This window comes from Arachis ipaensis, chromosome B9, assembly GCF_059453495.1.
Source record: "Arachis ipaensis isolate K30076 ecotype BB chromosome B9, ASM5945349v1, whole genome shotgun sequence".
In the NCBI taxonomy this organism is placed as follows: domain Eukaryota; kingdom Viridiplantae; phylum Streptophyta; class Magnoliopsida; order Fabales; family Fabaceae; genus Arachis; species Arachis ipaensis.
Window position 1 is genome coordinate 44,252,935 of NC_142444.1, and position 17,679 is coordinate 44,270,613.

Here is a 17,679-nt window from a genome sequence, read left to right on the forward strand (position 1 = left end):
TGAGTATGGATTGAAAAAGGGAATTCTGGGTAGCTAGGTATGAACTTTAAAAATGACATTAAGTGTATACAAGTTATGTTAGAGCTTGGGTTAATTAAAGATTCAATTTATTAGCTCACTTGACCAAATATACACCCCTGCCTATACCTTAGACCCATTACAACCTTGAAAAGACCTCATGATGTTTGCATTGGTATATTAACTATTGTTGATTAGTTAGGAGAAGAACAAAAGTTAGAAAGCATGATTAGAGAAGGATAGAGTGACCACCCTATACACTAGAGATTAGAGCGTACATACATTATCGGTGAGGGTTCAATGCTTGAATTTTCAAGTTCCCTGCTTTCATGAGCTATCTCCTTGCACTTTTATCCATTTTATTGTATAATGATAAAATTAGTGGAATTTGATTTGTAATTGTTTTGAAGAGCTTATTTACTTTTGATTAAGTGGACAAGAATCATATAGTTGCATTTATTTATATATATATAGGTTTGCATTGCATTTCATGAGTTTCTACATGTTCATACTTATTTCCTTATCTCCTTCAATTAAGCATGAGGACATGCTAATGTTTAAGTGTGGGGAGGTTAATGAACCACTATTTTATGATTTATATTGTGTTTAATTGTGTGGTTTTACCATGATCCTTACCCACTTATTCATTAAATTAGCATGCATTTAGATTTCCTTCCTGAATTTATTACATGTTTGAAAACTGCTTCCTAGAGACTTTAATTATTTATTTTTAATTCTTCTTTATTCCATTCGATGACGTGATCTGTGTGTTGAGTGTTTCAGGCTTTACAGGGCATAAATGAGTTGGAGATTGGAAAGGAAGCTAGCAAATATGGAAGGAACACAAGAATTTGAGGAGATAACCAGCGAGAAGTGACGCGGTCGCATGGCTCACGCGAACGAGAGCAAATCGCAGTGACGCGGCCGCATGGCTTACGCGGCCGCGCAGATTGGAAAAGCTCTGGCGACGCGGTAGCGTGGACGACGCGAACGCGTGGCGAGGAAAAGCGCGAATGACGCGTCCGCATGGATGACGCGATCGCGTGACATGTGCGATCTGCATAATCTGCAGAATTTGTTAGGGGCGATTTTGGACCCTATTTCGACCCAGTTTTCGGCCCGGAACAGCAGACTAGAGTCAGAGAACATGCAGAAACAAATAACACATTCATTCAGTCAACAGTTTTTTAGATCTAGTTTTACTCTCTTAGATTTTTCTCTCTAGGTTTTAGAATTTTAATTTTCAATTGGTCTTAGCATTGGAACATTGAGAAGAGTTATTCCCTCATCAAGACTTCGTTATTCTAGTTCGTTTTCTCAACTTGGTTTTATTCTTCCATGTTCCTTGTTTTGTTCAATTTTGTTATTTGAATACTTTTATGATTAATTAATGCAAGGATTATTTCTTTTTAATTCAATTTCAATTCCAATAATCATGTCTTCTTTTAATTCTCTTTCATGTGCTATGGATTCTTTATTTACAATGCGTGAGTAGCTTCCTTACTTGATGGGGAGTTGATTAAAAGGAACTCTTGAGTTGGAAGGATTGAAGAAAAATTTGTAATTGGGTTAAATGTTGGATTGCTATCCTGTCACCAACGCCAATCCCTTTGAACTAAGTGGGTTGCAACTTGTGAATAGATCTGGCATTCCAGCTTGTTTGACTTTCCCTTACTTAGTAAAGGATAACCAAACAGAACAACCATTAATTATAAATTAATCTTACAATCACTCCATCAATAGGAGAAATTCCAACCAATCAACTCCCAATCAAGGCTTTTATTCATATTTACTAAATTTCCTCAATTTAAATTCCAATTTACCCAACTCAACTTCTTTGAACATCTGATTAATAAGATAGCACACTTTTCTGCAACTCGTTGGGAGACGACCTGGGACTTAAAATTCCCAGTAATTTTTAATTCAAACTCTCTGTGACATACTTCTAAATTGATAGGCAGATTTTCGGTGAGTTAAAAACTATACTTGCAACGTAACTATTTTAATAATTTTTAATTCACCAGCTTATGCGTCTCATCAATCCTACATTAGCAGTTGGGGTAAACCAACTCCTTGTGAACCTTCCCTTTGACCCCAACCCGGCGGCAATCATCGACAGCCGAGTATTGAAGCATGAGGATGAGCAACATCAGGTGCAGGTTTTGGTGGAATGGCAAGGAGAGCCCCGGGGGAAGAAGCTACTTGGGTGAGCTGGACAGAACTTGTGAAGATGTATCCCGGTGCAGACCTTAAGGACAAGGTTATTGTCGACAGGGGAGTGGTTGATATGAATGACGGCCCAAGTAACAAAGGGCCGAGTCAAGAATCAGAGACTGGGGAAGAAGTTGGGCCGAATAATAGAAATGGGGTGAAAAGCAAAAGAAATAAGAGACCTCCCGTATGTATGCGAGACTACCATGCGTGAGAAGGATGCGTAGTAGGAAAACATTGGTACTGGGTTGTTATGTAATAGAATTGGCAGTATGTAAAGGGAGGTGGGAGTAGTGGTGAGGGGAATTGATTTTTGGCAATTGAGTGGAGTCATCCCTGACTCGAACAGGAGAATTGGTTACTGCATTATTCTATTTTTCTTGTTGATTCTCTCCTTATTCACTACACATTATTTAGTTTTATATCCAATTGTGTTGATTTATTATTGCTATTGTTCTACTGTTTTACTGTTCTATTGAGCACACTATCAATCAATCTCCACTCTTATTAATGAAAATTATATAATTAACATCTTGTGGTACGCAAATCTTTAAACCAAATATTACAATTTCTGCATGCATCCAACCCTTCCTCAAAAGGGTTCCCATTTATACCATGAAAATTTGCACAACTTGCATTGGTCTGCTAAATGTCCTTTGCCAATGGACAAGATTTTTTATTGTGCTCTTCCATGCGACAAATACCACATCGTATGTTGTGGTTTTTGTTTTACCTTCTCACCTGGATGACACTTAGATCTACAATTTTGTGGATTCTTAAGAAAAATATCATCTGAACCATCAGCTTCAACACCAACTTGCTTTTTTTGTTCATCTTCAATCTTGTTGAAATCTTCGATTAGGCTCATAACAGTGTCTCGAAGAAGGTGGAATCTCTCTTGCCTTCGACTAGCGATATAGGATAGTTGCCGACACCAATCCATCAAGCATCCATATTGACTCAATATTATAGAGTCCCAAGTAATGTCACTTGAATTGAAAGTGCTTGTCTTGGCATTCTTCGACCACCTTATTAACACAAGAGACTTTGGCAGCTCAAGGATGTTAAGAAACACCAGCACACAAACTATATGCTCACACGAAATTCCAAAAGAATCCATCCTGAAGCATGAACAATTGAATTTTGTCATTTCATTATCCACAGACACTTCCCATGAACTATTTAGACTTCCATATTTAGATATTGTATAAAGTACAAATGACTCAAATGCCACATTTTGCACAACCTTCATTCTTGCAGTCCTAACAAGCATTGGTCGAAATATAAAAAATATCTCTCATGTATAGACATTTGATGCAAACCTTTCCAGAGGTTCCAAAGCTGTTTTAAGTACCAGATGACCAGATATGGAAACATAGTCAGCTTTAACCTCCTTATATCGTAGGTAGGTAAGAGACTGCTTAAAATGTTTTATGAAATCAACCAAATTATTTTGCGAGTTAACATGTTTTGCAATAATAGAGTGAAAACTTTCGCATCGAGAAGTTGTCCTAAATCCTGCAAAAAACTTGCCTCGAATATGTGCAATGGCCCATATATGCCTTTTCTCGTACTTGTCAATAATCCAATTCTTTTCTGCTATACCAAACTCCTCAACTATTTCAAACTACTTCTGCTCAAACACACTGATTTTATAATCTCCTAACATACACTTCTTAAACATAGATGTGAATTTTGGGTTTCCAACATTACTTGTGGCGTTCCAAATGAGGTGCCAAGCACATAATCTATGATGGACATTTGGGAATACCGCCTCAATTGCGAACTTCATTGATGGAGCACCATCTGTAATCACAGATATAAGTGCTTTTCCCTTCAAAACTGTCAATAGTTGTTGTAATAACTACACGTAGACCTCCTTACTCTCATCGATAACTAGAGCACTTCCAAATATCACTGTTTGGTTGTGATTATTCACACCGAAAAACACTACTACTGGACACAACTTGTTCTTCTTTTATGTCGCATTAAAGACAAGCACATCTCCAAATACTTCATAATCTAATTGGCTTCTTCCATCACACCAAAATAGAGCTCGCAATACCCCTTTAGCATCAACTATGTGCTCATAATAGAGGCAAGGATCTTCAGCTTTCTGGTTTTTAAGGTATTGCAATGCTGCTCTAGCATCACCTAGGACATGACACCTTCGCCTACCAATCTCATTATACATATCTCTTAAGGTATAATTAACATTCTCATAACCCCCTTCTTGATTAGCTAACATAGCATATATATGGGGTGTGCTAATGCCTGCATCCTTCATGTTGTTCATTTGACTAGCATCAGCTTCTGCCATTTTTCTATGTGTAGAAAAGAAACCAACTAACTTAGGATTAAGGCAATCATGATTGTGCAATTCAACAAACAAAACCACATGTCATCTTCCAGTGTAAGCCACAAAACGAACTACAAACCTAGCCAGGCAACCACAACGAGTCTCAGATTTTGGCTCCCTTTTTCTGTTTTCCATATTATAATACTTCTCTGGTCTAAATCCCTCACGAGAACACACAAACAATTGCTTCACATATTCTCCTTTGCTATTTTTCTAAATCTTACTTTTTCTAGCACCAAAACCAACAGATTTTACATAATGGTTATAGAAATCAAATACTATCTGAAAATTAGGAAAATGAAAATATTCCTTCTCATGAGAACCTATGTTCAGAAAATCAACCATGGCAATATTTTCAATATCATCTATTCGATATACTTTATTCACCTGATGTGAAAAATCGTTTCCATCAAACATTGCTTAAAATTCTTGCTCCCCTAAATCCTTAGAAATCACAGCTTCCTGCTCAATTTCATCTTGATACATTTCTTGAAATTCCTCTGTATCAACTGACTCTTCTATGATCTCATCAAAGAATATTTTTTCTTCTATTTTATCATCCACTTCAAGATCCTGCTAAACAATTTTGTTTGTAACCGAAAAAATATAAAACAAATAGTATTCTAATAAAACAAAGTGTAGAGACCACTAACATGAAAATAATAGCACTGTTCTGGTTCTATATTTTTTTAAATTTTTCAAATTTTAAAATAAAATAAATTAGAAGAAAGCATTGAAACTGTAGAAGACAATCTCTCTTATACTATCAAACATCAATATCGATTAAGAAAACAAAAGGAAGAAAAAACATTAATGTACAAGCAAGAAATATCGATAATTATGTGCAAGAAACAGATTTAAATCTATAAAAAATGAACAGAAAACCATTAATATGGAAGGAAGAAGAAACTACGTGATAAAATACAATATTCATGCATTAGAGAGGACTTAATGGTGGTCGCACTTTTCTTGTGCCACCATCTGAACTGTCATTGCTGCTTCTAGTAAAATCTGCGTGTTTCATATGAACGTTAAGAGATTTTAGGTTTTGTTGTTTTATTATTTAGAAGACTAATTATTTTATTTAATATTTAAATTAGTTATTAATATAATTTTAAATGACACAATAAAAAAGTAGGAATATAATAAAAAATGATCAATATTGAGTTATTATTGTAATAGAAAAGAGATCTAATATTGATGTTGCAATAATAGACTAAGGATGCTTTCGCAAAAGAAAATATTCAATTGTGTTAGACAAAGATTGGGGGACCAACGTAAATGCGACCAATTAACTGAATAACTTAAAATAAGAGTTAATAGTCAAAATCGTCCCTGAAAGATACCCCGATCTCCATTTTAGTCCCCGAAAGATAAAATTAATCAAAATCATCCCCGAAAGTTACTCACGTTGCTTGAGTTTGTCCTTCCGTCATATGAGTTGGTGATGTAGCTAACGTTTGCTGAGCTGGAACGTTAAGTGCCAGCGTGGTAGATTCCAGCATGACAACGGTTAATGCTAATAAGATATGTTTGCCTATTTAAGTCAAATTAGTCCTAAAGTCACAACCCTAACCTAACCTCCAATCTGAAGAATAAATGTGCGTCATTCTCATAGTAGATGACGATGTATGTTTGAGGAGTCGCTGCTATGATGAGTGAAAGCCGCATGGTGACCTGCCATCGCAGTCTATCGGTAGCCATGAGTCGAACTCTTCCATGCGACGGAGGAGGAAGATGAAGGACCAGACTTGCTTTTGTGGGTTGAAGACGACAATCAAGAAATCCAGCATAAGAGAGAATCCAGATAGGTTGTTCCACACCTGTGCGAGATACCCGGTGAGTTAGGTTAGGATATATTAAGCTTGTTTTTCATATTCCTATGTCTATTCTGCTGGGTAGTTGAAGTTGATTCTCCTTTTTTTTGAAAATATTCAGAAGGGAAGCCACTGCAACTTTTTTAGGTGGGTTGAGGAAGATGGGTATGTAGTAGGGGCAGAAACTGATGCAGAGGTTGGTGGGGACTATGATGAATGGAGACTGAATGTGTCATGGAGATTGGATAGCTTGGAGGGTGAGGTTAGAGCAATGAAGATGCTGCTAATGTTCATGTTAGTTGCGGTGGTCGTGGCCACTGTCTTGTGTGTATCAATGTTGTTCACATTAATCTCCAAGTAAAGCCACAGATGGAGTGTTATGTGCTTGTTTTTTAGAGGTGTTGTTAGATCTTTGAAATTGAAATAGTTGATATGTAATGATGATATTATTTATGAATGAAATTATGGTTTAATTGTGTTTAATGTAACATAAAGTTGTTGTTTAAGCATGATGGGTTTCACTGAGAATACATGATAATTTAACCAAAAAGATGTATACATCAGAATAGTCAAAATCATAGTAATCCATAACAAACATCATAGTTATAATGATATCATATTGTCTTAGTAGACACACCACAGGGGTGATCAAGGATCCAGAAGTTAAAAGAGCAATCCAAAGCATAAGTTCAGACAACATTGTTTACTAAAATCAAAAAAACATACTAGGCCTAACTTAAATGATCCTTAAAACAGAACCAGTTTACAGAGCCATGTTCCCAAAAAGCAGAGTTGTAACAACATACAAAATATATTTTCTAGTTAAACATATTAATCTTTCTTTCTTGGACACTTGAAGCCTGGAGTAGGCACGAATATCATGAAGGTTTGCATCTTCTTTGCAGTGGCGGAAGTTGTTCCTTTCAATGTCTCAGCAGATATGGCCACAGGTGACTGGTTGGAGGCATTCGATCTTGCCTTGCTTTTGATGACATGCAACTTGGGTGGCCTGCCTCTCTTTGCACCCTGCATAGGCTAGTTGCAGAACCATTTAGCTTCAAGTAAACAAATACAATTGGGGAGAACAAAAAGCAACATTAAAATAAAATAAAATAACCTGAAGGTCTTGAACAGGCAGTTGGGTATGTTGCATTGGTGGGGTTCCTCCTGGTTGGTTGACTTCCACAGCAGGTTGTGGCTGGACTGGGGGAGGAGGGGCAGAATGTGATTGAACTTCATTGTTGTTGTTTGGCTCATCTGTAGGGGGAGCAGGCCCTTTAGCAATGGCAAGCTGAAGTTGCATTTGCCTAGCTTGTTCCTCAGCATCCTCCTTTTTCTTCTTTGCACAGCTTCTCTTGTTGTGTCCAACTTCACTACAATGCATGCACCTAATTGGGTTGTACTTCCTCTTCATCTTGGTGCTTGACCCAACTGGTTGATCTCCTTTGTCCTTTCTCCTCTTCTTGGTAGGCCTCCCAGGTTTTGACTTAATTGGGGGTGGGATAGGGGCAGGTGAGGATGTTTTCTCCCGCAGATCTTGTCCTTTCACCAGGTTAACATTGAAACAGTATGTCCTTTTATACGCCTCCATTATCAAAAACTCATGGCAATACTCCTCAGTCCTCTTACCATTTTTGTCCTGAATGGCTGAAATTGCATGCATACATGGCATCCCTGTACCCAGTACAAACAGACAAACGTATTGAAAAAATCAAAAACAAGCTCCTACTACTTCAGGCTAAGGGAAGGAGTGATGGGGTCAGAATGATTTACCTGTGAGTTGCCAGAAACGACAGGTGCAAGTGTGCTTCCCCAAGTCCACCACCACATTTGTGGGCTACCCATGTACTTCAAACAACTCCTCTTTATCATCCCCGCACCATTGGGGAGCCCAGCGACTAGATAACTTTGTCATGGCTTCTAGTCTGCTTTGCTGAACCGGGGGTAAAATTCCTTGATAAGTGCTAAACTTCAGTTTGTTATCGACCATGCTCTTCATGATTACTCTTCTCACCTCTTCAGCCAAAGTCAAAATCGGCTTGGTCCTTTCATGCTTTATTTTAGCATTGAATCACACGCATTGTTGCAAATGTTGTCATTCTTGGGATCCTCACTGAAGTACGCCTTAGTCCAAGCTTCCTTCGACCACTTTTCAAGATACTGCCAAGCCTGCTCGTTGATGACCTTTACTCTCTTCATGTTCCTCTCGAACTCATTACGTGTTCTTGATCTAGCACACTCCTAGACCAGGTCTTTCAACTCTGTGCTACCCCATTGTTTTGAAAAATTTTGCCACAGATGCCACACACAAAATCTGTGCTGGGCCATGGGCATGACTTCCTTCACTGCTGGGATTAGTCCCTGACAGATACAGAGAAACCCGAAAAGAGTGTTAGTCAAATGAATCCCTCAAAGTTGATTATTAAATCAATTTAGTCCTATAATTATATTTCATTAAATCAAACAAAACCCAAAACTATGAATACGAGTATGAAAACTGTCCTCACCTTCTGCATGTCTGAAATGATGCACAACTTGTTATCATTGTAGTTGCCAAGGTCTGACTGCAACAAATCCAGAAACCATTTCCAGTTGTCCTTATTTTTCACATCGACAATTGCATAGGCAACGACAAAGATGTGATTATTGGCATCCTGAGCACACGCCGTCAGTATTTGTCCACTTTGCCTTGTCATTATACTGAGGATATACGGTTGGTGATTCCTCATCAGAGTCCAGTTCCTGGCTTGAGTCCTCCGAGTGCCATGAGTTGAGATCCGAATCACCATCTTCAAGGTTGTTATCTTCTAGGTCTGCCAAATCGAAAGTACAAAGTAATTACTCATGTGACCAAAATTAAATCCACAACTACAAACTACTTGAGCTAGCCAAATACCTGAGTCACTTTCATCCTCATCCTCAGAAGCTTCATAGCTTGAATCTTCAGTCTCTATTTCTTTCTCTGCTAATCTGGTCTTAGCAGGCTTGTGCTTCTCTTTCACCTCACTTTTTTTTTGTTCAGCCTTGTAGAATTCACACCATCCTCACTGTCACTGCTAGATTCATCATCTCCTACTACCTTTGGAGGTTTGTAAAGGCTGTCCTCAGCACTCTCATAGGAGTAATGAGAGTCACTGTCTTCTTCAACCTCTAATGTCTTCACAGGCCTTCCTGCTCTTGTGGTGGTAGTGACCTTGGTCTTTCCTCTGGTCTGAGATGGAGCAGGGGTAGGTTTGGTAGGCTGACTACAAAATTTTCTATGCTGTGATGGAGTTTGCACAGGGTGATGTGACTTTTTGGTGGGCTGAGATGATGCTCCGGTGGGCTTAAATGATGGTCTAGTTGGCTTGGATGATAGACCCGTGGACTTAATGGATGGTCCAGTGGGTTTAATGGGCTCCTTATTGGGCTGAATTGGTTGCTTAGTGGGCTTGGTATGCAGTTTACTGGGCTGACTTGGTTCCTTTGTGGGTTGGGTAGAAAATTTTGTAGACTGAGAAGACAACTTTGAAGGCTGAGATGATCTGCTACCATTAGCTAATGCCTTCGTGGATTCAGAGCATGCTTTTTGGTGGGATGGTAACTTGGTGGGTTGAGAGTGATGGCTTTTGATTTGGGTTGGCTTAATTTTTGGGACATCTTCTTCCTGCTCGTCAACCACACATGGCTCTGAAACACTATACTCGAAATACAGGTTGATCAAGTTGAAGTTCCTCCTGCAATCCTTCACCATTGCAATCAAATCATGATCCGTGGCCAGCCTCCTCAGCCCATATTCAAGGGGAACTCCTGGAGATTTCCACCAACACTCCCTAGCCTCAGCATATCCCAATTCCACATAGTATCCCTTCACAAAGAACACGTCAAGTGTGTCAGCTTCAACTCCCATTAACACCTCTGTGTGATCCGGCTCATAGTACAGATTTCCACCCTCATCCTTTTTAAACTTCCCATCATGGTGAAATACAAACGTCATAGGAGGACCCTCCATCTACAAGTGCAAAAATAAATAAATGTAGTCAACAACAAAATCTGAAACAACTACAGCCTTACACATGCATGTCAACACACAGCAAACAACCTAAACATAACCATCGCAAACCCTCCATTCCCCAGAAAAAACCCACCGCATAACGACCAGGAAACCCCTAACGGCAAACACATACAGAACATGTTCTTCCTAATCCGAACCCTACTCTCACTAGATGGTTCTTAGAACTAACTCAACCTAAACCAACGAACAGCAACATTGCAAAATCAACAGAAACTATCAAAAAAATTAAACCTTACCCTATGGCAGTTACTGTTCCTTCCTCCAACAACGAAACTCCTCCGCAAGCTCCTCCAACTATCCAACGTTGTAGAGCCAACTCCTCTACAAGCCTCGACACGCACGAGAATCGTCAATAACGCTACGAGGTTCTGATCAAAGGATTTTTGGGCAGAATACCAGAGTAAAGAGAAGACGAGGGGTTTTGGAGCGAAAGTTGAAGAGGGTTGTTATCAGAGGAGAGAAGGGAAGAACATTTGAATATCCCACTCTGGAGCATAAACGACGTCGTTCGATTGATTTGGGGGTGGATGAATGAAACTACGTCGTTTGGGAGTCTACCACGCTGGCACTTAACTTTCCAGCTCAGCAAACGTTAGCCACATCACCAACTCATATGACGGAAGGACAAACTTGAGCAACGTGAGTAACTTTCGGGAACGATTTTGATTAATTTTATCTTTCGGGGACTAAAATGGAGATCAAGGTTGCGAGAACCGGACCGATCAATGAACCGGTGAGGCGACTGGTTCACTGGTTCAGTGGTTCGACCGGGGTTCAACCGGGGTTCAACCCGTTTAATTAAATATTAAATAAAATTATTAAAAATTTAATATATAATTTTATATATTTAAATTCATTAAAATTCATGAATTTTTAAGTAAAAAAATTTTAATAGAATTTAAGATATAAAAAAAATTGAAGATGAAAAGTTCATTGATAATATTCAGATTGAGTTAAATTTATTGATAACTTTAAAACAACTAACTGAGGCAGAATTTCCACTCAAGCTGCAAAAAATTAAAGATCTTGCAGGCAACATTGTCAAGCCAAGGCTAATTATTCAACATCAATTCTCTTATACAATTCAATTATCCCTTTTTGGGCTGCCAATATATAATTCAATTGAATAACACATTGATGAAATTTCTTATTGTGCAACAAGCCTCTTATAACTAACCAAACCCTAACTAGATTCAACAAATTCAATGCTTTTCAACAACAAAAACTCAGAATACAGAGTTACAGACAACTCAACCTCCAAATCCAGAAACAGAAAAACTAAGTGAAACAATTCAAATTAAATTCAGACTCACATTAAGGAACAACCCAACTCAGAACACAATCACAATTCAGAATCTAGTACAAAAAATCAACTCAGAAGCCAGAATCTTAGAAATCAAAACTAAAGAAGCAGCGGCTTACTGGAGACACGGCGAGGGAGGAATGACCGTGGTGACAGTGAGCTCAGAAGAGGATCATCAGTTTCTTTTTTTTATTTTAATTAAAGTTTCAAAACCAGATCAATTTCAGTACTGCACCATTCAAACAAAACAAATCAAATTCAAAACAACACAATTTACACAAAAATGTATACATATATACACAAAATTGAATCAGAGGAAACAAATCTAGAGAGAAAAACAGAGAAACCGAATGAAGCAGCAAGCATATTCAGAAGCAGCAAAAAATTTTCATCATTAAGCAACAAACAGAAGCAGCAAAACATATTCAAAATCAACAACAGCAATGATTCAGAAAACCATGAATATAATGAAACAGCAAGCATATTCAGAAGCAGCAAAAAATTTTCATCATTCTGAATATAATAAAACAGCAAGCATATTCAGAAGCAGCAAAAAATTTTCATCATTAAGCAACAACCAGAAGCAGCAAAACATATTCAAAATCAACAACAGCAATGATTCAGAAAACCATGAATATAATGAAACAGCAAGCATATCCAGAAGCAGCAAAAAATTTTCATCATTAAGCAACAAACAGAAGTAGCAAAACATATTCATTATTCAAAATCAACAACAGCAATGATGAAAATCAAAATCATAAATCAAGAAGGCAGCATAGAACAGGCGAGCTCACAGAACCTCAGAAAATCAAAATCCAAAATCAAGAAGGAGCATAGAACAGAGTCTTACCGAATTCAGAAGGACGCGGGCTCGGCCGGTGATGGTCGCGGCTGCTGTGGATGGTTGTGGGTGGCGAATGAGGGTCGGGTTAGGTGATGTTCGGCGACGAGGAGGCGGGCTCGGCCGGTGGTGGTCGCGGCTGCTGTCGATGGTTGTGGGTGGCGAATGAGGGGCGGGCTAAGTGACGTTCGGCGACGAGGAGGCAGGCTCGGCCGGTGGTGGTCGCGGCTGCTGTCGATGGTTGTCGGTGGCGAATGGTGGCCTTGCTGGGTGAATGGAGGCTGGTGCAGATTAGGTTAGGGGAAAGGGGAGCTGAGCTCAGATTGAGATTAGGGTTAGTGGTAGTGGGTTAGGTTTCGGCGCTACGCGTTTGCCTTTTCTTCTTTTTTTTTTTTTAAGCCAAAACGACGTCGTTTTGGCATTGAAGCTGCAAACCACTAAACCGCCAAAAAACCGGACGGTTCTTTCGATTTGCCGGTTAACCGCCGGTTCGACCAGTTTTTTCACCGATTTTTTGCCAGACGGTTATCTCCGTCACCCGGACCGGCTAGGCCACCGATTCCCGGTTATTCCGGTTGAACCAGCCGATTCGGTCCGATTTTCAAAACCATGATGGAGATCGGATATCTTTCAAAGACGATTTTGACTATTAACTCCTTAAAATAACTCAATAAAAGAAAATTATTAAAAAGCGGAAGAGTGTTTGATGATTGCGATGAAAGTGTAAAGTCTGCAGAATCAAGAGCACAACATGGAAGACGACGCGGCGGCGATTCACGCTATCAAGTCGCTCTCGTCGGAGGACGACACTGACACCGGAAGCTGCTGCCCAATTTGCTTAGGACCCACTCTTCAACCTTCCTACCTCGACAAATGCTTCCGTAATTTCATTTCATTTCATTTCGTTCGGACGCCATTAAACAAATAATGTCTTTTGGGGAAAATTCTGGTTTAATACCAAGAGGAGATTCATTGGGATAATACTTAGTAACTAAGCTTGTTCTTTTGTGTTGCAGATAAGTTTTGCTTCAATTGCATTTTACGCTGGACCAAGGTGGTTGCCAGCAAGCACCGTTCTCAACCTTCTTCTGTCAAATGCCCCCTTTGCAAGGTTTCCTAATTTTTCAAATTTTTGGAAATACATTCAGGGTTTAGCTAACATGTGTGTTCAGAGCAGATGATAAATTTACCAGTGAAAAGTTTTAAATATTTTCATTTAATTAATGCAAAACAAATGCATTAGAAATTTAAATTTTTTATATTTTTAATGAAAACTTTTTAAATTTGTAAACTTAGCATACGCCCTTAAGGCACAAGATAGATAATTATTATTGTTATTGTTGTTTCTTTGGCCACTAAAGTAATCCCCTTTATAAGAATTTTAATCATTGACTTCTAATTGCTCCCAGTTTTGGGATCCAAAATGTTTGAAGGTGATTATTGACTTATGATCGGATAACATGGGAATAAGCACTGAATTTGGTTTCTCAAATTTCACTTGTGACTAAATTTGATCCTCATATTTCAACTGACCTCGAGTAGTTCCCCGTAGTTAATTGTTACTGAATTTGATCCTTCAAATTTCAATTGACCCGAAATAGTTCCCTATAGTTGATTGAATTCTGTGACTCAATGGTCCCCCAAAAATTTGACTCTGACCTAATTCGGTCCCTTAGTGACTCACGCCATGTGATTATGGCATTCACGGGCCAAATTGAGTCTTTAGTTGATAAAATGTGCTGCTGACTTTGTACTTGTTTCTCTAATATGCAGACAGAAAACTTTTCTATAATACATGGAGTTGATGGAAGTTGTTTTCAGCGGCATTATCTAAATGAAGATTTTGAGTATAGGTTTGTCTGATCAGTAAGTCTGTTAAAGTTTCAGTAGAAGTATCTTTACTGAGCCCTTATAGTTGTGTATGCAGTTTTACATTGTCGAGAGCTCACAGATATAGATTGCAATGCTATTACACTGAACAAGGTCTTCCTTCTACAGCTGCTTATTTAACAAATTTTGTGCTCAATAATGGTCTGTCTGTCTTCTACTTCATATCCATCTTAGTTATCTTTATATGAGTATATTCTTTGCTTTTAACTTTGATTAGGTTTCTTGGATGACGTATTCAATATATCACATTATTGGAAATCTCGTAAGTATTGTCAGCCAAACAGCTGGCTTCAGGGTTGGTTAAGAAGGGAAATTCAAGCTCTTATTCAGGTTAATGAATGTACCATATTAATGTTTTTTATGAATTCTCTTTAGTTAGTTTAATTTGTTTGCAGCTCTCTGATTCTTTATTGTAACTGGGGAAAAAAAAAAGAAAAAGTTCATTAGCAAAATGCTGCCAAATTATGAATGAAATTTCCGGTTTCTCACTCTGGTCTTTTTGTTTAGTGAATGAAAAATAAAAGGGCAATAGAAGATTGCATAGTTGTCCATCTTAACTTATTCCTCCTTTTTGCTTAAATTATAGGAGGAAGATGTTGACATCATTGTTTACCATATTTTTGGAGTGGTGAATGCATCATTGACAAAGTAAGTTTCTTCGTGCATCTTTAGCCGGTTTAACATCATTTGAGTATGCCAAATCCCAAATCAGTTATGATTTCTGCTAATTCTTAAACTTCCAGAAGAGAGCAGAAGTCACACATGAATGCACCTGAAAAGGTACAAGAGGAGTTCAAGACATCAGTATCTGAAGCAGCAAGGCCTTTTCTGGGAGCAAGAACAGAGAGATTTGTGTATGAGATTCAACTGTTTCTTGCTTCAGGATTGAATATTGAAGCATATGATGCTGTTTACATACAAAGATTAGGTTGGAGCTCACCTGGGGTAAATTCTCAGGTTTCTGAAAATGAATTAATTGATCGCACTACTGTGATTCCATACATGTATATATTTAATGATGACTCTGATGGAAATGAGTAGATATCCTTTATTATTTTTTTTTCTTCTCCATTTTCACTGTAATTTTTTCATAATATTAAGTGGGGTCATAGGTGCCAAATCGTGAATCATATTGAACATTGTTTATTTAAGGGGGTCATAGTTCTCCATTTTCACTCATAATTAACTTTTGGTTTAAATAAATTTTCGGTCCCTATAAAAATTTCTTCTAGTTCTGGTCTAATAAAATTTAAAAAGTTTCTGTTTTAATCACTATGGTTATTTTGTAACGCAGCAGGTTAATGTTGACATTGAAGGTTGAAGAGAAATTATTAGTTGCTCACTTGCTCTGAGAGTAAATGAAAGTTCTTGCTCTTTCCAATCACTTTTACGTCATGTGGATAAAATTTATTTAATTTAATTTAAAATTTAAAAATTATTAATTACAAAAAGCAAAACTAACTATAATTAAGTCAGTGTTATACTATCTCTTTTTCTTTTTTCCAATCATTCTTCTCTCTTATAAACCTCCTCCGTTGATTTTTTCTCTGTCATTCCTTCTCTTGTGGGCCCCTCCAACTCGAGCAGCCACCATGGCTTCTGTCCTCTTGCAACAAGATTTGTTGAGTATCCTCAAGTTCAATTATGCCCCTGTTCTTATTTGGCTTCTTCCAATATCTAATTTCTCTACGTTCAAATATTGATGTGGCTAGATATGTCACACCATGTCATGTCAGTCTTAACTCTTAACAGCAAATTAACAATAAATTCTACAGAAAAGATTTTATTGGATTAAAATCAAAAGAAAATTTTTGTAGGGACTAAAATCTTATTTTAACCTTCAATTCCGTTCGGTAATTAATAAGGAGTGCAGTCAACTTTAGCCAATTTTGAACTGCACCCTAAGGCTCACAAAAAACCTCCACAGTATATTAAAAAAAGTTAAATATAATAAAAAAAATTCAAGTTATACAAAAAATATTCAAATTACATGAAAAAATTTAAATTATATTAAAAAAAATTTAAATCATATTAAATTTTTTTTTCGGGGTTGTGAATGTTTTTTTGTAATTAGATGTTTTTTTCTTTATAAAAGAAATATCCACATCCTAAACACTAATACATTTTTTACTAAAAGACAAAAAACATCCAAATTATATAAAAAAAAAATCTACGTTACATAAAAAAAATTCAAATCACATAAAATTCAGTGTCAGAATTGTAGATGTTTTTTTTGTAATTAGATGTGTTTTTTTTTTGTACATCCATATTCTAAACTCCAATACATTTCTTACGGATAACAAAACATCCACAATATACTAAAAACATCCAATTATATTGGAAAAAATCTAAATTACATGAAAAATTATCGGAATCACATCGTAAAAGTCCAAATCACAAGAAGACTATGGTGGCGGAGGGAGAGCAGCGACGCAAGGGAGGACGGGCCTACTGTGGCGCGATGGAGGATGGGAGAGTGCAATCGCATCACTCGTGCGACTTCTCCCTGCAGCAGCGACGTGAATGGCGTGAAGGACCGCACATACATCTCACACGAAGACGGCAACGCAGCAATAGCAGCTCGATAGGGAGTGCAATGGCTGAGATGGTTTCGTCACCGAAGAAAGGCCAATGATTGCCGTACGATAAAGCGGGCGGCACGATGGCATGTTATTCTGGTTGATGAAGAGTCCTGCATCAATGGCAGAGCTTACGGCGATCATGACGGGGGCGCCCCAGTGTTGCGGCGGTACAATGGAGGTGCAGTGTGTGGTTATGAGTGACGGCAGGGCTTAGAAAAGAGGAATTAGAGTTTGTGTGGAGATTATTTGTGGGATCCTAATTATTCAAAATTTAATTAATTTTAATTATTTAAATTTTGATCTTTACAAAATTTTAAAATTAATTATTAAAAGAGTTTGTTTAAGTTGACTTATTTGCTTGTTAGTCCTTGTGCTTTCTCTTAAACAACTCCTTAACACTCTCTCTCTCTCTCTATATATATATATATATATATATATATATATATATATATATATATAATTTTTGTAAAAAATGTTCTTTTTAATAATTAACTCCTTCTAAAGGGTCCTTCGTGGTGTGTTTTTGAGTTGCCAAAAAAAAAAAAAAAGAAAATGAAATATTTTGAGAAGTTGAGAAGGGAAGGAAAGGAAGGTTAAAATTCTT

General features: G+C 37.6%; 1 protein-coding gene and 1 pseudogene across 2 annotated transcripts; one reads left to right on the forward strand and one right to left on the reverse strand.

Annotated features, from left to right (window-relative positions):
- Nucleotides 1-2,905: 2,905 nt before the first annotated feature.
- LOC148544496 (protein FAR1-RELATED SEQUENCE 5-like) lies at nucleotides 2,906-6,292 on the reverse strand (annotated as a pseudogene).
- A 6,983-nt stretch (nucleotides 6,293-13,275) lies between these two features.
- Nucleotides 13,276-15,672, forward strand: LOC107619563 (RING/U-box superfamily protein). 2 transcript variants are annotated; one of them, XM_016321854.3, is made up of 7 exons: nucleotides 13,276-13,484; nucleotides 13,620-13,714; nucleotides 14,377-14,456; nucleotides 14,531-14,586; nucleotides 14,711-14,823; nucleotides 15,080-15,141; nucleotides 15,237-15,672. In XM_016321854.3, exons 1-7 carry the CDS (start codon nucleotides 13,355-13,357, stop codon nucleotides 15,532-15,534), a joined length of 834 nt encoding a protein of 277 aa, XP_016177340.1. In that variant the 5' UTR covers nucleotides 13,276-13,354; the 3' UTR covers nucleotides 15,535-15,672. The 2 variants fall into 2 exon arrangements, with proteins under 2 accessions (XP_016177340.1, XP_088355769.1); XM_088499643.1 differs by having other exon boundaries at nucleotides 13,302-13,484; nucleotides 15,240-15,672.
- Nucleotides 15,673-17,679: the final 2,007 nt, after the last annotated feature.

What these genes read in the sequence shown, in the direction of transcription:
- LOC107619563 (XM_016321854.3), top strand. Translation starts at nt 13,355, where the DNA reads ATGGAAGACGACGCGGCGGCGATTCACGCTATCAAGTCGCTCTCGTCG. An exon ending in ATGCTATTACACTGAACAAG is followed by an intron (nt 14,587 to 14,710) that starts GTCTTCCTTCTA and finishes AACTTTGATTAG; the next exon opens with GTTTCTTGGATGACGTATTC. An exon ending in GTGAATGCATCATTGACAAA is followed by an intron (nt 15,142 to 15,236) that starts GTAAGTTTCTTC and finishes TTAAACTTCCAG; the next exon opens with AAGAGAGCAGAAGTCACACA.